The sequence below is a fragment of the Gobio gobio genome (assembly GCF_949357685.1).
Source record: "Gobio gobio genome assembly, chromosome: 6".
NCBI lineage: Eukaryota > Metazoa > Chordata > Actinopteri > Cypriniformes > Gobionidae > Gobio > Gobio gobio.
In genome coordinates this window covers 40,035,751-40,055,904 of record NC_137102.1, presented here as the reverse complement: position 1 = coordinate 40,055,904, position 20,154 = coordinate 40,035,751, and the positions used below count along the sequence as shown (strand labels likewise).

The window sequence follows — 20,154 nt, the reverse complement described above, 5'->3', positions numbered from 1 at the left end:
GCACTGCTCGATGGCTCACCCTAGAAGATTCCGATCAGGAGGGATCTTCTATCTCAGACGGAGGGCTCAATATTTCACCCCCGCCCAGAAATGTGGAACCTGTGGGTTTGGCCGCTGAGGGGGCCGAGCTCATAGAGTCTGGTCTCTCTACCGAGGTAGTGGAGACCATTCTCAGCTCCAGAGCTTCGTCCACGAGGAGACTATATGCCCTGAAGGTTGTTCACTTCTTGGTGTCAAGAACGACAGTTAGATCCAGTCAACTGCCCTGTTGGTTCAGTGCTAGATTTTCTATAAGAGCGTTTCTCTTCTGGGTTGTCCCCTGCTACACTGCTTACCATGCCCATGTGGATGGTATTACTGTGGGGAGGAACCCGTTGGTAACTCGTTTCCTTCGTGGCACTTGGAGGCTGAGGCCTGCGGTGCGCACTAGAGTTCCTACTTGGGATTTGGCTATAGTGTTGGAAGGTTTATCTGCGGCTCCGTTCGAGCCACTTGACATCATCTCAGAAAAGTTTCTGACTCTGAAAACCATCTTCCTTCTTGCCATCTCTTCTATTATGAGAGTAGGAGACCTTCAGGCCTTATCAATATCCCCTTTGTGCTTGGAGTTTGCACCAGGGATGGTTAAAGCTTTCCTTTTCCCTAGATTAGGGTATGTTCCGAAGGTGTTAACCAATGTTCCACGGCCTATAGTGCTGCAAGCTCTCTGTCCTCCTCCATTTGTTAATCCAGACCAGGAAAGATTGAACCTTGTATGTCCAGTGCGAGCACTGGATGCTTATGTCCACAGAGCTACCCTGTGGAGGAAAGCGGATCAATTGTTTGTTTGTTTTGGACCTCAGAAAAGGGGTCTCCCTGCGTCCAAACATACAATGAGCAAGTGGATAGTCGAGGCTATCTCACTGGCTTATGGGTCTTCTGGTCAGCAGTGTCCCTTAGCTGTCAGATCCCACTCTACTAGGAGTATGGGGGCCTCTATGGCCTTGGTATCGGGGGTTTCCCTCAAAGAAGTCTGCGATGCGGCCGTTTGGTCCTCGCCTCTTACGTTTGTGAGATACTATGATCTTGACCTGGAATGTGCTCCAGGTTCTTCAGTGCTCCTGTCTTGAATGTGCCACAGTTTCACACGACAGGCATTTGGTATTATGGCGCTTTGGTATTTCGTTCCCAGAGCTGTCCCTAGTGGACGCAGTGTGAAGTTCACTCGAAAGGGAACATCTCAGGTTATGACTATAACCATAGTTCCCTGAGAAGGGAACAAAACACTGCGTCCCTTTGCCATACTCCCTGCATCCATGTGATCCCTTGCTTCGGCAGTTTAGCTGAAGTGCGATTGGACCGGATGTATATTTATCCTTTCCTGGACGTGACGTCACCCGCCCGTAACGCTCACTCTCACCATTGGCTGAGTTGACATACGTGCATCAGAATCTATCACACTGTGGGCGTTCCCAGAGCTGTCCCTAGTGGACGCAGTGTTTCGTTCCCTTCTCAGGGAACTATGGTTATAGTCGTAACCTGAGACGTTTTAATACTTTTTGCACATTATTTAAGTTTATGAAAGCTTTGAAGTATACTCTCAGTAAACTACTAATTAAGTAGTTTTATACTGCAAGTATACTTGTAAAGTATAAATTAGAGTATATAAAAGTATATAGTATATTAAAAGACAATATAGTATAAAAGACATAAAGTATATTTCTGAGAAGAAATAGACTGAAAGTATCTTATTTTTAGTTTAAAAGTATACTAATTACCTGACAGTTTGAGTCATAAATAAACACAATGAGGCTGTGAAAGCGGACTAGTGAGTTTAGCTGAATGTTCCTGTTTGTGTGATGATGTTTAATATCCCAGATAGCCTCTGTAATCCCATTTAGCAATTGTTAACAACCGCCTTTTTCAAGAAGAGTAAAAGCTTTAACAAAATCATAAGAGGGCATTATAAATGTAATTTATGTCATAGAATAAAACACGAGCTTGTGTTGACCACAGACCTTATTTCAGACATTTCCCCAGACACCCATTGACTTTGGGACAAGATCACAAAGCAGCTTTCAATTAGAGTCCTAATTCTGCCAGCAACTGTTCTGTGTGAACCACCGATTTACAACCTGTCACTAATTAACCAAGTTTCTAAATCAAATGATATCATACAGATTTATGTAACATTTATCATTGTGGCCAGCACTCTCTGCTGTGTTTCCATTTGCTGTCAACAGTAAGAGTGGGCGAGAGTTTTCCAGCAGTTGAAATACAGGAAAAGTGTAGGCACACAGAGCATCTCAACATCAGCTGCCCTCACTGGATTAATGGCTATGTGGGAGTCGAGGCCCTTGTTAGTACATACACAATTCCTTCACTGTGTATGGTAAATGATGCAGCAAGTCTTTATTTTTATTTATTTTAAAATAGACAGTTAAAGAAGGAAATAGAAAAAAATTACAGTCCACAAGTTGAGGCAAATATGTGATGAAATATATGATTTAGCGTAATGACGGACCCTGGTGCAGCCACAAATATCATAATTATCTATAGGCTAGGCCTACTGTAATTGAGACATTCAAGAAATGTATTAAAAAGAAAGACGCTTTCAGCCTTACTCAAAGTAGAGCCCTACATTTCTGCCCGAGCCCGACGGGCCCCGATTTTTTTACGCCCTAGGGCCGGGCTTCGGGCCAATTTTCCAGTCATAGCCTACCTCAGACGCGGGCCGGGCTTCGGGCTTTTTTAGGCTATAGGACGGCGCTATGCAACACGCATCGCCGCAAATGAGTAAAGCAAGCCAACACGCAAACTGCCACAAGTGAAACTGAAAATAAGCTAAGTTTTAGATGCTCAAAAGCACAATCATCTTCATTAAAATGAATGAGACTAAATGCTCTTACCAGTGTTTAGGTCGCTCGTTCTCATAATGCGGTCTTTGATGTTGAAAAGAGCTGATGTAGCTCATATCGGTTGATTTCGTTGACATGAACTCCGTTAAATGTGCATATAGCACGGGAATTGAAGATCGGATATATATTCATTTCGCGGAGAGGTGTAGCCTAAGGTAAGACAACCAGCATGTTTTTTATTTTTAATTATTTGTTTAGATTGTGTAGCCCGTTTTGTTTGCGCGCGCCGTTGCGATCTGCCTGCCTCATCTTGTCAAAAATGCCTTTTTACTGTGATGGTGGTGATAATAGGCTAAACGTTTAAACGATGCTTTAAGTGTTTTTTATGGATTTAATAAGCAAGACAAGTCAAGTGTTGATTTCAGAGGCTAAAGTGTTGGGTTAACTCACTGTCGGCCGCTGGCCGCTTGGTCGTCACTTTAAAAAGCAAAAACTTTAGTTTAACAAACATTAAATGCTTTAAACATTTTTCTAAATTAACTTAATAAAGAAACAAAACGAAATATATCTACTTTGACATTAAAAACAAAACTGAACTATTTTAATGGCTGTAACTAATGTGTAATAGGGAGGATAAAAAAAACACGGGCTCCAGTGGGACTCTGATAATGAAGTGGTAAAAAAAATTGCAAAAATGAAAAATATTAAAGAATTCACGGGGCGCTTTCGTCGGCATGAGTAAGATAGGTTATAAGACCCGCAATATGTCTCTCATCTGACATTTTTATTTATTTACATTAGTAAGCTGCAGGACATAGTCTTTCAAAACATGACCTGCGCGAAAGAGAAAAAAAAATGTACCCAGCACTTCTGAAAATGCACTTCTGAATGCGTCTCTGTCCCCAGCACATTTCAAACCAAACTGACGCCCATGCGTATGTCAACAAAGTGCCGCGAGAGCGATTCGAGAGCAGCCGGCGATTACAGCCGGTGCAGTTTCTCCAGAGCATCTGCTCAAGGCTGCAGGGGCTCTGATGACGACACAGCTGTTCTACGATTGGCCAGATTCACCGCATGACAGCGATCACGTGTGTTTCGTGTTTATTCTAAAACCTTCAGCTCCACTAATGCGCACAAATCTGTTTTTTATAACAGTAAAACCTCCTTTCATGTAGTCGCGATGTTGTATTGTCATGTTTATCAAAATAGAACTGATTAAAAACATAGACCCCACTTCATTGATAGTGTAGGCTTATATGTTGAACTTTATTCTTGTACAAACACACGCTGTTTTAAGCAGTACATGAAGTATTACATGACAATAATGTGTCTGAAACATCTGTGTATTGCCAAATATTGTATTTATTTCACTTCAGCTGATAAAGTATGCAAACACAGCGCGAGCGTCACTGCAGGAAGCAGAAAGTGTCCGACTTCACGTCTCCGTTTGCAGCTCCTCCCCGCCTGCACGCGGCTACTCTCGCCGATCAGTTGCATCCAGCCGCAGCCGATGTCGAACACACCTAAAGACTTGACAAAGACTTGACAAACATGAGGGCTTAAATACACACAGACTAATGACAAGAGACACCTGTGAACAGTGATCAAACAATAAACCAATGACAGAAAAAGACACAAGATCACATGAGGGCATGGGAGTCACATGACAAAAACCAGGAAGTGCATGACAAGACAAAACAGGACTATGAACATGACCAACTGAAAACATGAAACATGAACCAACACCAAAACACCCTGTGACAATAAGAGCCAGCAGCTCTTTTGAGATTTGAGGGTTAGTTCACCCAAAACTGAAAATTCTGTCATTAATTATTCACCCTCATGTCGTTCCAAACCCGTAAGTCCTTCATTCATCTTCGAAGCACGAATTAAGATATTTTTGATGAAATCAAAGTGGTAGTTCCATCGACTGTCAATGCAGTGACAAAAATCTCTCAGATTTCCTTAAAATATCTTCATTTGTGTTCTGAATATGAACAAAAGTCTTGAATGACATGAGGGTGATTAAATAATGCCAGAATTTTCATTTTTGGAGGAACTAATCCTTTAATGTCTCAGAACTTGGTTGTATTGTTGCCTCACAAGCTGAAGATACAGAACTTTTTGTGTCTCATAATGTCTCTCGTCACTGGATGGGGACTCGAAGCATAGAGCTTTAGTCTCATTGGACAGATACTCAGAAGAGGCTGTTGAAATGGTACTTTTATCCCTTTCCGATGAGCAATATATTGTTTCTCCATTCCAGTGCTGTGATTGGCTGTTGACATCAGAGGTGGCACACACAGCGTGGCCCACCCTTATTTCCCCCTGTGGAACTCATTTAGCATAATCTGAAGCACACTGTTAGAAGTGACTTTAAAGCTTTACCTATGCATTACTCGCTTCTCAAAACACCTTTGGCAATGTTCTGAATTCAAGATGGAAGAATACTGAACTATTATGTATGCATTAATTTATATGTTAACAGCTAAATTTGTGTCAAATGTTGTCTTACTCAGAAGCTGTCACTTGTAATAGAACAGTTTTACAGGTTTTCCACTGGAATTTTATGGCAGCCTTGGCCTGAACCTCAGAATGAATCCATTTGGTGATGCAAAGGGCAATGATACCTCATTAGCCATATTATTCGTTCACCATTTTGAGTTTTATCAAAGAAATAAAACTCAAACGTTCATCTGGCTCTAGATGAACGTCAAAGCAACACTTCTCACTCCCAACTAGGATGTAACGATTCGCTCAACTCATGATGCGATACGATTCACGGTACTATTCACGATGCAATAAGGATTTTATAAATTATTTTTCTGTTTTCCTGTCTGAAATGATGCCCAAATACCACCGTGTCCTTATTGTTGGGGATTTTAATGTCCATGTGTGTTGTCCTGATAACTCATTGGCAAAGGACTTCCTATACCTCATTGACTCTTTTTATCTTGTGCAGTCTGTGTCTGGTCCTACACAGGAACGCGGACACACACTCAATATTGTATTATCTTTCGGTTTGCCTGTTTTTAATCTAGAGATCTGTGACACAGTGTTTTCTGACCATATGCCTGTAGTATTTGAGATTGCTCTGGCCTGTAATGCAGTTGAACCTTGCACTGCTGCTCGGCGCTGTCGTATTATTAACCCTTCCACTGCTGTTCAATTCTCGTCCGTCTTCAGTCAGAACTGTGCCATACCGGAGTCTATATGTAATGATTCAGATGAGCTTAGCTCATGGGTGCACTCCACCTGCCAAACTGTTATAGACACTGGCTCCTTTGAAAAACAAGCTGCCTAAAACTAAATCTGAGCCCTGGCTGAATGACAAACTGCATGTATCGTTTCAAATGCTAAGAGACTGCTGGCGTCATTATCAGACAACTGTGAAAGATGCTAAAAGAAAACATATATCTGATATTGTTCTGTCAAAATGTAACAAGCCTTGTGTCTTGTTTAAAACTATTGACTCTGTTTTAAATCCCCTGCAAACCGTCTGTATTGATACCTCATCTGCTCTCTGTGAAAACTTGTCTTTTACAAGTTTGAGCCTGTGACTCTGTCTGTGTTACAGGAGACTGTTGGTCATTCGAAGCCCTCAGGCTCACCACATGATGCTGTCCAAACTACGTTTATATAAAAAATGATTTGAAAAGATAGTTTACAGTCAATTAATGGCCTTTTTGAAAGACCATAATATTCTCTAGGTTTTCCAGTCCGGTTTTAAAAATTTGCACAGCACAGAATCCACTCTGTTGAAAGTTTTTAATGATATTTTTATCCCTCTGCCCCTTTGAAAGTGAAAGTGCCCTCTTTGATCGCGCCGCGGTGCCCCCGCATACGAACGCAGAATCCTCCCCATAACGCGATACATAACGGCACCCCCTCCAGAACGTGATTCAAACCGTCAACACCGAACGTGATTCATACCCTCAACCCCCCCCCTTTTTTTTCTGTGTATTGACTTGCACGGATTAATTGTTCACCCTAAGGCCTGTAATGTGTGCTAACAAAGTAGATTAAGTGCTAAAGTGCTAAAGTAGTGCTAAATAAGATCGATTTTGATTTCATGAGGACTTTAACACTTCTTCGGGCAGCAATTGCTTTTGGGGATTTCCTTCACATAAATCAATTGTTTGGCTTTGGAACACTTGAAATATTTGTACTTTTTAAATAAATTGTACCTGCAGTCGTATCTGCCTGTTATATCCTGTGTTTTAAATCATATAATACACAAATGGGTAGGTTTAGGGATGGAGTTGGGTTACGTGTTCAAACGTGTTTCAATAGTGTAAATAAAAAAATGAAATAAATGTTAATAAAATTATGCTGGCTAATTAAATTGAGAATCACACTCCAACATGTCATAATGGCAAAGTCATAACCAAATATATAATTTTATCATGACGATAACATTCCCATGCCCAACGCGTCTGTGTATGATGCCAAAGGTTTCTCATTGAAATCAGTGGAGTACCCTGCACGTTGAAAAATGATGTTGAAGGCATTGCTACTTCTAATTTTAGCAGTTCAGTTTTAATTTGAGTTAATGTTTAATGTCAGTTCAATTTATGTGTTAATGTGTTTTGAATAATGTAGCCTAAATTCATGTTTCTTCTCAGTTTAAAGACATTTAAAGTTTAGTGCTTACCATCTCTAAAACTTTTTTATGTCAAATTGTTCTCTGCAGCAACATTCAAAACTTGCTGGAGGTCTGGTGCATTAGGGAAAGCTTGCTGGTCAAAAGGTTGCTGGTTTGAGTCTTGCTACATGAGCCATTGCTTTTATGCATTGATTATGATATCCCCAGGGTGCTTGGTACCTTAATTGCAGTTATATTTATTCTTGTGTCTGTCATGTACACCTGAAAGAATGGTAGATATGTCAATATTGTGAAAAGGTATTGTGTGAGAGAGTTGGGGGCCATTATTGGTCTTATGTCACCTTTTAAGTGGCATCTCCTGATCTCTCTCTGTTTGAAGTGGTCTGGAGTCTATTTCGTCTTCTCATGAAACTTTTAAGTGCTTCAGTGTGAAAAACTGTTTTGTTTCCCCCGAGAGCATTATTTCCCATGCAACCTTTGATGCAGTCAGTCCTCAGAAGTGGAGCTGACACCTGAGTAACAACATGTGCCAATTATTTTTGAATGGATCTTTGTTCCAGGGAGATCTTTGCTACAAGACCCGCCGTCAAACCACTATAATCTGGCAATTTACATACTGAACTAGGCCAAAAATATTACATTTTGATAAGCAACATACTTTTGTTTCTTGTGCCCATCACAATGACATATTACATTTTAAATTTCAAATTTTTAATGCATTTTTGCATTTTGTTAATTGAAGTGACAGTTTAACTGATGTTGTTTGTGTTTTGTTTTTCTCTAACAGGGATTCTTTGTGTCGGTATTTTACTGCTTTCTTAATGGAGAGGTGAGTCAATTATGAATGTAATTTCATGGATGGACAGAACTGAAAGATGACTATAAATATACAGGCCCTTTCCACAGCCATATCACCCATCACCCTATCTGCTTTTCGACACCAAGCCTATTATTATGTGGGAGGCTATTTACACTCACCCGCTTACACACAAACACCAAGAGAAACAGAGCAATTTATTAGCACACTGCAAACTGCTTTCATTTAATGGGTCCATGTTTATTACCTATAGGATGCCTCTTCAGTATCACTTGACACATCTGTCATTTTTCTCTAGTTATTATTTCTATCTTCTATGTCCAAACAGAATAACTGATGTTATGTGTGTGTGTGTGTATCTGAGTGTGTGTGTAATGTAGATGCATTGTGGAGTTTAAAAATATTTTACATTAATTAGAATTTTTCACTTTTGGTGGTAGATGATAGCAAAGGTATTTGGAGGAATTTGAAAACGACAACGCATGTTTAATTATGTGACGCATATCGTCACTGTCCGATGAAAACCATGTATGTCCATTTTGCCGATTTTGAGATTTTTCGACGGATTGAATGTCCAGGTTCATTTCCGTATACAGTATGCGTCACAAATCTAAATGGCCAATGAAAAGTTGTGAAATCATGTCAACTGATTTTCACGTATATCCATTTGGTGTCAAAGCTGTCAATCACGCCGCGTATCTCCCGCCCTGTGGAAGCATCTCGCCGGTCTCGTGAAGTTTCATCGAAGCTCAGCACTGGATAGTCGAAAGTATAAACATTGAAGCTCTCCACAGTTTAGTTCTAATCTAGTTCTTCACAGATTAGTTTGCTTGCTAGTATGTAAATAAACTCGGTCTCATTGATAAGATTCAGCCTTTTTTTTTCTTAGTCAAACTGATCAAATGATAGCCTGTAATGCTACTGTCATGATTGTCACTAGAACATGCCTCACTCATACTGCTATCACCAGAGGCTGAGAATGTCCAGCACGTATTCCTCTGTCAATATGAAACGCCACTTGGCCATTCTAATTAATGATCGGAAGAACGCGTATCGACCACCGTTACTGTAAAATATGCACGTATGTCCATTTAAAATCAATTTTGGTCAAATGTGGATTATATCATTACACTGGCAAGAATATGGTTGAATGGAAGGACCGATGCACAATTTGATCCAAAATAGGGAGCCCAACATCTCTTACAGGGACGCTGTGAGTCGTGAGTGCACAATATAAGGCACAATTTCTGTGCTCTGAAGATTCATTCTATCTTTGTTCAAGATGAAAAGTGTCGGTACAGACCAAACAGACTCTGGAGAACAGTGAGGAGAAAGGTTAATACGCTTCAACAATTCAAAACCAAAAATCTAACGGGGAACCTGACCTCCATTTCAGGACAATAAAATGAGGATTGACCCTTGGAAGACTGAGGTTGAAAAGCCTTAGCTATCAACCTCAAGTCAATTAACCAACGTTAATGTTATTTTTGTAGACACCATCATTCTTTTAAAAAATATATAATTACAGTATACACTAAATATTTGTATTTCACTATCATCGTTCTGATTAGTGAATTCTTGCTTAAGCACAGTGTCATTACTGTGATATTACATTTCCCCAGCTATGCCTATAAACTTCCCTGTGTGTCACTAAATAACTGTGCCCCTAAAACATGTCTCTAAACAGAAAATAACTATATAAAATCATAATAAATAATAGCCATCTATTAATAAATACAGTGAGGTTCACTGTAATCAGACGATTACAAAAATAGACTGCTTGTTTCTATTATACATTATTTTCTACAGTCCCTGTCTGCTTTGATGACAGCAGCACTGAACTGACATGGACACAACTTTTCTGTTTTTCAAAATCATAAAATGTTATTGACATGTTTAACCCTTAAATGCATGACTGTTTCGCCAATCATTCCTACATATTTGGGTCTTTAGCCACCCGGATCTTTATCTAACACGGATCTCTACCTGTCAAAATAATATAAAACTCTCCTGAAATTAGTGTAACAATTACAGAAGAATAAAATAAAATATATTTCGTTACCTTTTGGAGCTTGGAAGGGTTCAGTTTTAGCAGATGTTTTATACCATCATCACTGTCCCCGTCAGAGCTCATTTCCCAGTACATTCAGCATCTGGCTCATATTCGCTATCTCAAACATATTCTCAACTATCATTTTCAACATCTTCAAAATTAATATTTTGATCACTGAAAGCTTCTTCACCAGATCCACCATCAAGTGACAGTGACACTAATATTGGTAACACTTTATTTTGATAGTCCACTTTAGACATTCTACTAACTATAAGTAACTTTGCAACTACATGTCAACTAACTGTCATTAGAGTATTTGTAGACTGTCTGATTAATATTTACTAAAACTTTATTTTGTTGGTCCCCCAACAGACATTCTACTGACTATAAGTAACTTGGCAGCTACAATTCAACTTATTCTACTAACCCGAACCCTACCACCTAACCATAACCTACCAGTCTACTGACAGTCAACTAATACTCTAATGACAGTTAGTTGACATGTAGTTGCAAAGTTACTTATAGTTAGTAGAATGTTTAAAAGTGGACTATCGAAATAAAGTGTAACCCTAATATTTAATTGTGTTCAGTACTTGCTCTGCAGTAAATCGCTGAGCCATTTCAGGTTTTGCAGATTATTACTGTTTCATTTTCTGTCTGCAGTAACTATGAGGGAAACGTCACTTCATCATTGTGTATCAGACATTGCCACCTTGTGGAATAAAGGTGAATTGCACTTATTCCATCATTAATGGTTCAATTATTGTTGTGCAGAAAAAAATATATGTAGGCCTACACTCTTACACACCTCGAGCTGTTAGCGACCCTATACAATTTTTACAAAATTTTAATGGAATAACAGGCAGTCTTTTATAAAAAAAAATGTCTAGTTATATTATTTATAACGAATTAATCGAGGAATACTAAGAAGGTGGATGTCTAACTTAAAAAATAAATAAGGAGGAGGGTAGTGAATGACATCCCGGGCCGCTAAAGACCCGAGGTATGCATTTAAGGGTTAAATAAAAACAAACAAATCTTCAGAACTAATTAACTAAACATTTGTTTATTCTGGGGTTTAGACTGTATTTACTGCAGTAGACTGTAAAATAACATTAGACTTGTTATTTTACAGTCTAATGGCCTCTCTTCATATCTGATTTGGTATGTGGGTTATGACCCCAGGCAAGATGTACACTATTCTTACACTCATCCAGCATCATATCATATCAGTGCCATCTGTGACTCAGCTGTGTCATTCTCCATTTGCCCATCATTTGTTTCTGTTTGCCCATATAGTTTTCAGATGAAGGCATCAACATCGTCTCTCATGACTGGCTGACTAATGAATCAATTTCATAATGAAACTGTAACGGTTATCCACTGGAGGCAAGTTGTTGGACCCAAGTGCAGTTCTTTTATTCAACATAAAGCTTAACATAAATCAAAAACTTGGCAAAACAACAAACAAAACTTGGCTGTGACAAACTTGACTAAACAAAACAGACTTGACTAGAAAACTCACCACCAACGGGTTACAACGTTAATAACAGACGAAGACACATGGCAAACATGAGGGCTAAATACACACAGACTAATGACAAGACAAGTGACACCTGTTAACACTGATTAACAAATGAACCAATGACATGACACAACACAAGATCACATGAGGGCATGGGAGTCACATGACAAGACCAGGAAGTGCATGACAAGACTGTGAACATGACAAACTCAAACATAACCATGATAAACTAAAAACATGAACAATGAACATGAACCGTCACCAAAACACCCTGTGACAGAAAAAATCATCCAGCTCTTTTTATTGTTCTTTTTCTGTGCTCCTTTTCTTTTTATAACAATAGCATGCAAGTATTTTTAGAAAACCTTTCATAGGTTCACTTAACACTACATCAGGAGCAGACAAAAGTGGAGATGTATTAAATAATGCATGATAAGCAACACTCCTAGTAGAGTGAGCTTGAAAGCCAAGATGTTAAGTTAACCCAAGAGCCTCATAAGCAAGATAAATCACATCCTTAACCTATTGTGACATTATTGAAGCAGCGACGCTGCCCTATTGTGGCCATCAAAACAAGAAAACAACAGAGCAAATTCATGCCACTGGCTCCTGTGGTCAACATAAATAAATTATGTCCTCACAGGAAAAAGCCTGTGCAGCTTCTCAGCCTTCTTTGATTCAAAGAGCAAAGCCAGAGGGAAGGCCAGAGCCCGACGGAGCCGATATGGTGGAGGGACAAGGTGCAGCTGAAGGCTCGGAAGTCCATGGAGCAGGCAGAGTGATGACTGACTAAGACAGAGCCAGATGAATGAAGGAGCCCTGTGGAGCTGTAAGGATGACAGTCCCAGGTGGAGCCGAGGGAGAGAGAGCCAAGATGGAGCCGACTGGTTGATGGGCCGAGGTGCAGTGGCGGGCTCAGGGATCTGATGTGAAGCCATGGGATCCATTTTAAAAGGCAGAGCTGGAGACCAGAAGACTCGAGGCGGATCCACACAGCAGAGTGGAGTAAACTGAGAAGGAGCCAAGGAACTGAAGGGATCCAGCGGAGACACAGAAGACTTGGAGCTGGGTGAGACCAGCGGCGACGGAAGACGAACGGGTGTAAAAACCTCTTCCTCAAACCATTGCATTGAGACCTGGCACAGCTCACCCTCAGCGGCAGGAGTATGGGCAGGGCTCCATTCAATGCCATCATACTCCACAAGGATGCCCTCCTTGACAGATGTTGTTTCCAGCTCATACACCTGGTCAGACTCCGTGTTGGGCTCAGGCTCCGGGGTAATGTTAGGCTCATGCCATGCCATCGACTCTGCCTCTGGTTTTAGTACGGGTTCGAGCTCTGTGTCTCATGCTCGTGGGGCTGGGGGTGTCATCCTCCATGGGGCAGATCTCACCAGCACCTACTCAATGTATTCTGCAAAGCTCCCTCGAGGACCTTCCATGGGCATGCATGCCTTTGACCGCTCGTTGAGGCAGGTGTAATAAAAGATGTGGAGTGAGCATTGAGAGTAGTGAGTGAGGCACGCCAGATCTATGAAATCTCTCATGTGGTCCTCGAGGGAACGCTCCTCCTTTTCCAGGAGGAGAAGGCAGACTGCAGGAATGACCATCCTTTCTTTGAAATCTGTGTTTGTGATTTGGTGTTCAGTCACCTGTGACAGTAGCAACAATTGCATGACAGGAGAATATAACAAACAGTTTTTAATAAATCTAAAAGGGAACACAAAGGAGATCACACAGAGTAATATATATATATATATATATATATATATATATATATATATATATATATATATATATATATATATATATATATATATATATATATATATATATATATATATATATATATATATATATATATATATATATATATATATATATATATATATATATCTGTGTTTGACCCCCTTTCACCTTCAGAACTGCCTTAATTCTACGTGGCATTGATTCAACAAGGTGCTGAAAGCATTCTTTAGAAATGTTGGCCCATATTGATAGGATAGCATCTTGCAGTTGATGGAGATTTGTGGGATGCACATCCAGGGCACGAAGCTCCCGTTCCACCACATCCCAAAGATGCTCTATTGGGTTGAGATCTGGTGACTGTGGGGGCCATTTTAGTACAGTGAACTCATTGTCATGTTCAAGAAACTCATTTGAAATGATTCGAGCTTTGTGACATGGTGCTTTATCCTGCTGGAAGTAGCCATCAGAGGATAGGTACATGGTGGTCATAAAGGGATGGAGATGGTCAGAAACAATGTTCAAGGTAGGCCGTGGCATTTAAACGATGCCCAATTGGCGCTAAGGGGCCTAAAGTGTGCCAAGAAAACATCCCCCACACCATTAAACCACCACCACCAGCCTGCACAGTGGTAACAAGGCATGATGGATACATGTTCTCATTCTGTTTACGCCAAATTCTGACTCTACCATCTGAATGTCTCAACAGAAATTGAGACTCATCAGACCAGGCAACATTTTTCCAGTCTTCAACTGTCCAATTTTGGTGAACTCGTGCAAATTGTAGCCTCTTTTTCCTATTTGTAGTGGAGATGAGTGGTACCCGGTGGGGTCTTCTGCTGTTGTAGCCCATCCGCCTCAAGGTTTTGCGTGTTGTGGCTTCACAAATGCTTTGCTGCATACCTTGGTTGTAACGAGTGGTTATTTCAGTCAAAGTTGCTCTTCTATCAGCTTGAATCAGTCCATTCTCCTCTGACCTCTAGCATCAACAAGGCATTTTCGCCCACAGGACTGCCGCATACTGGATGTTTTTCCCTTTTCACACCATTCTTTGTAAACCCTAGAAATGGTTGTGCGTGAAAATCCCAGTAACTGAGCAGATTGTGAAATACTCAGACTGGCCCGTCTGGCACCAACAACCATGCCACGCTCAAAATTGCTTAAATCACCTTTCTTTCCCATTCTGACATTCAGTTTGGAGTTCAGGAGATTGTCTTGACCAGGACCACACCCCTAAATGCATTGAAGCAACTGCCTTGTGATTGGTTGATTAGATAATTGCATTAATGAGAAATTGAACAATTGTTCCTAATAATCCTTTAGGTGGGTATATATATATATATATATATATATCATAACCACATAACAAAAGACATATGCAACACAGAACAGGGAATTGAGAGAACTCAGGGCTTAATTGCACAGGGAATGGTAAATCTACTACAGTAAATTTACAAAGTGTAGTGAATACTAGCCTGGATGCCAGCCGAACTTAGCCCCGCCCACAACATTTTTACTCGGGCAGTTCGGTCTGGAATTGATCGGTAGAGAAGTAATTATCCCCGAACAGAAACTGTTCGGACCAATGAAATTGTCAGGGCGGGCTTTAGACGATGATGGACAAATTATCAACATTAACGTAATCATCCACGTCATCAAAAGCCGCTTGGGTTGAATTTGTTCTAATCCTAAACGGAGAACTTGTTCGTATATGCATTCACCTTTACTATTTCTCTCAAAAATGATGATCGTGTTGGTAAGTACTCTGTGTATCCTTAAATTCTTTTTTTTACAACACCGGCAAAGATCGTTTACATGTTTTTCTTCTAACGTTAGGCTACTTATTCCAGCGTGCGTGCAGACAGGGTTGCCAAGTTTTTACAACAAAACCCAATTGCTAACGTTCCTCAAAACTAGCCAAAAACAAGCCCAATAGCTTTCCAGGGGGGGGTCTTCGGGAAAAAAAGGCATTTGAGGGGTAAAATATGTGTTATTTTGGCAGGGCTGGCAGCTAAAAATCGCATTCATGGGTTTGTATATCACATAATTGGGGTCGCTTCAACCCGCGGACATGGCAACACAGTGCAGTTGAGTTCTGTTAACCCTCAGAGCCCGACGGCATCGCCCACGACGTCACACGGCACCTCCGATAAATATCTATATTATTTCATGAAACTTTTATCGATTTTCTTACCGTTTTTTCCAGCAGAAAGCTAACGAGCTAGCCATCACGGGGGTGTCTTTGGTGTCTTTGTAGCCTTTACAGAAGGTTTTCTATCCAGCCTGGAACATGTGCATCTTTTTGGAGTTGTTCAGCAATAAATCAAAACGCTTACATCCAAGATATATCCACTTGATGTCCATAATTTATAAATTTTCCGTCATTTTTGCCGCTAGCGCGATGCTAGCTGCCATTTTGGATGAGGGTTTGACCAATGACAGGCTGATCCGTCATCCACGTTGGTGTGCGTCATTACGCATTACCACAGCTCTGTTATTGTGGAGAGAGAGAGGCGCACGGCTAGTGTTGAGGAGATGGAGAGAGAGACGCGCTGCAGTTTTGTGGAGAAAGTTTGAGGAAAAAGTTTGAGGAGAAAGTTTGTGGAGAAGTTCCTGATAGGAACTGTTTTGAGGCTTGGCACCAGTAAATATCCAAAATCCAAAGAGGCCAAAAGCGCCTGGACTTTTTTTGGAAAAATGTAAATAGTTTTGGTTCTGTATAAGTTATCATGTTTATTCCTGAGTTCCAGGACTCCAAAGACTTGAACAAACTGTTTTCCAGAGGAAATATGCTTAGCTTTTATTTATTTGTGTGTTTTTTCAATAAATATTTGAGTGATTCAATTTCCGTTTTATGTTTTCATTTGTCTTTATGGTCCCCTAAACTTATTTTACATTCAGGTGACATCAATGCAACACAAAAATACTGACAGTGCTACTTGTCTTGAAAAAAAAGAGGTGTGTCAATTGTCTGTGCTCAACAGGGTTGATGTTTTACAAGCTTTTTTAGTAAATAACACCAGGCGGAAAATTAATTGTAAAAATACCCTTAGGTCTTAAAGGGTTAACATTTGACAACTAACGTTATGCGTCGCTCCGTTGCTCTGATTGGTTGTAGGTCTATCCAATTGAGATCTTTCCTGGTTCGGTTGAAACACGCCCTATAATCACAGCCCAACGGAGCAGTATCAGACTCATATTCTGACTAGAATTGAGTATGACGACGTCAGGCTAGTGAATACTATAATATACTACACTATTCTACAATTTACGGTAGTATCTTTACTATAGTATGGTTAAAAAACACTAGTATTTACTAGAGTATTTTTACTATAATATACTATAATATACTGTAGTTTTTTTGACAAAACAAAATGAGACTGTTAAAATTACACAGTGACACTGTACATCTAAGATTAGTTCTGATGCTAAATCAGGTCGATTTTGAGTTATGGCTAGTCCTGTAGTAATCTTATACACTCACATTCACTTTTACACATTCATGTTTATATATACCGTGGCAAGAATAGATTATAGACAAACACAGTTCCTCCTTTAACATTTTTATTGCATACATTTGAGTACCGGTAGTTATTGTCAATATATGGTTTAGTAAGTAAGTGAAACTTTGAATTTAGTAACTGATATGCTTTTAGCAGCAAACCTCCACAAAATGTTTGTAGATAATTATAAGATTTTTTCAAACCATCTAACCCACAAATCTTTTTTTAGTCTATCAATATTTCTAGGTTGTCTTGATAGCTCAGCCCACTAAAGGTTATGCCACAGCATCTGAATTTGCTTAAGGTCAGGACTCAGGAAGACACGTACCTTATTCTTTTTTAACCTTTAGTTGATTTTTTTGTGTCCTTTGGATCATTGTCTGTTGCATCAGTTTGAAGCCATGAACTGCTTTCCTGAAGTTGTCCTGTAAAATCTCTTGATACATTTTAAATGTATTGTTCTTTCAATGCTTGCACAGTGTCTCTGCCCTCCCTTCCACCATGCTTCACTGTTGGGAAGAGATTTTTTAGTGTGCAATGCCCATTTTTGCCCATCTAAAGAAAGTTAAACTTTTGTCTCAATTTTCCCAGAAGCGTTGTGGAACATCCAGGTGATCTTGGGCAAACCCGAGACATGCCTCAATATATATATATATATATATATATATATATATATATATATATATATATATATATATATATATATATATATATATATTAGACAAAAGTGGTTTTCAACAGTATGTTTTGTCCGATCATGAACACCATTCTTGTTCAGTGTTTTTCTGATTGTGGACACATGAACAAGTGATTCAGAAGATTTTCCTCCACAATCAGTGCAATCAAATAACATAAACTAATGCATGTTTCCTCCTCATAGGTACGTTCTGCAGCCAGAAAACGTTGGCATCGATGGCAAGATAATCACGCACTGCGAGTGAGAGTGGCGAGGGCCATGTCAATCCCCACCTCCCCCACCCGCATCAGCTTTCATAGCATCAAGCAGACGACGGCTGTCTGACCTTTACAAAATTGCTTTTCCTCTTTAGTAATTCAGCCACACAGATGGACTGCAAGTGGCATGAGAGACCAAGTGATTGTTTGCCTTTCCGGTGGTCATGGGTGTATCATCCAATAACCAGTTAATTTAATTTATATGTCTGTATAGTTTTGACAATCTGCCCTGAATGAAAAGTGTTTTTTAACAGTATTGATGAATTGTATCTTTTCACTAGTAGTTTGCAAACATCCAGAACACTGTAGCATATTTTTCATCTATCTATCTATCTATCTATCTATCTATCTATCTATCTATCTATCTATCTATCTATCTATCTATCTATCTATCTATCTATCTATCTATCTATCTATCTATCTATCTATCTATCTATCTATCTATCTATCTATCTATCTATCTATCTATCTATCTATCTATCTATCTATCTAGTTAGCTAAATTATAATTGGTGGTTAGGGACCAGCACTTAGATCAGGCAAATCTATTTATTGCAACAACAAAAAAAAGGTCTCAATGTTTTAAAATAAAACAATCTTAGTCCAAATTTCAGCCCACACTCGTGCATCTGAATCACACCCGGCACCAATCTCCAGATCTCCACAAAAGCAGCACATATGATTGTACTGCAAAATAGGAAAACAACTGCCAGTACTCACAGGCCAATACTCAGTTATATAAATATTATTTCTATTAGCTTTTTTCACCAAACTATATCATGTACAAAAACTTTGAATATATGGGAACATTCTGTAATACTTTTGCACATTTTCCTAGAGCTTGAAGGTGGTCACTCAAGCAGGACATTATTTATTGTCCCAAAAAAAAGTACTTCGCTACAAAAATAAAATTGGCAAGCCATTGTTCTGTGGCCCCAAGGTTGGCTGTCTTCAAGCGAGCCACCAGATTACTAACCATAACCACAGTAAACCTTGATCCAGACAGGTGATTTTTATTTATCTTTTTTTTTGTTTTAATGGCCAACAACTCTAATACAAAGGAACTGTATTTGTCATGGTTTCACTCCGCAGGGTGAGGACAGCAATCACATGCTCTCGTCCTTCCTGAACTTGGAAAAGTACACCTAATCCCTCATGTCTGATATCTGTATGCGATTTAACAGGCAAGGAAAAATCAGCATATGCCACTACAAGGGCTTGAGTAAGATTTCGGATTTTCAAAAGCACCATTTGAAATGCAACAGTTCACTCAAATCAGTGTCCACCAAATTTCATTTCAAGAGCATTCAATGGTTGGGCTATTTTGTCAAAGTGGAAATAAAACGCCTATAATAGCCTGCAAGGACCAAAAAAAAAACCTTGCCTCTTAGATTGAAGTCAGGGTAGGCCATCCTGAACATCTTCAGTGTGGATCCTGTGTTGTACTACCTCAGTACAACCAACATCATCCTCATTCTCAGCAAAGACAACACTTTTAAAAGTGCATCAAGATCTGATGCAGTCAGATCTGGTTTTTGTGTTGGTTAATATCCATAGTCAGTCTGGGGTTCTCACATCCATAAATACCAGGACCATTTTGTAACACTGGCCAGTTTCTGATACAGTGACAAGAATTAATTTGTAAACCAGATTTTTTTGCATTGCTGACTATTATATGATCTTAATTAACTCACAATTATAGACAAACACAATCGGACATACTGCAACTAATATAAATTTTTATTGAATACATAATCATTAAATCCTCTTTTAGCAGCAAGACTTTTACCAAATATCTGTAGCTGCTTAAAAGACTTTAGACCATTTTATAGTTCCATTTTATCAGCATTTATGGGTTGTCTTGTTAGCACATCCTTCTCTAGGTTATGCCAGAGCATTGGATTCAGGTCAAGATTCAGGACAACATGCATTTTCTATTCTTCTATTTCAGCCATTCTTTAGTTTATTTATTTATGAGCTTTGGTTAACTACAGTGCATTGTTGCATCGCCCATTCTCTCTAAAGCTTGATGTCATAAACTGTTCTCCCTAAATTCTCCTGTAAAAGTCGTGATACTCTTTTGAATATTTTTTTTTCCTTCAATGATTAAAATG

General features: G+C 39.5%; 1 protein-coding gene across 1 annotated transcript in view; it reads left to right on the top strand.

The window, feature by feature from the left end:
* The window catches only part of LOC307127420 (corticotropin-releasing factor receptor 2), a 151,758-nt gene extending 132,817 nt beyond the window's left edge, over nt 1-18,941 (top strand). Inside the window, exons 11-12 of the mRNA XM_079818635.1 lie at nt 8,231-8,272; nt 17,968-18,941. Coding sequence (XP_079674761.1) covers nt 8,231-8,272; nt 17,968-18,108 — 183 coding nt within the window. The 3' untranslated portion in view covers nt 18,109-18,941. The remainder of the gene's footprint in view (nt 1-8,230; nt 8,273-17,967) is intronic.
* The last annotated feature ends 1,213 nt before the right edge of the window (nt 18,942-20,154 follow it).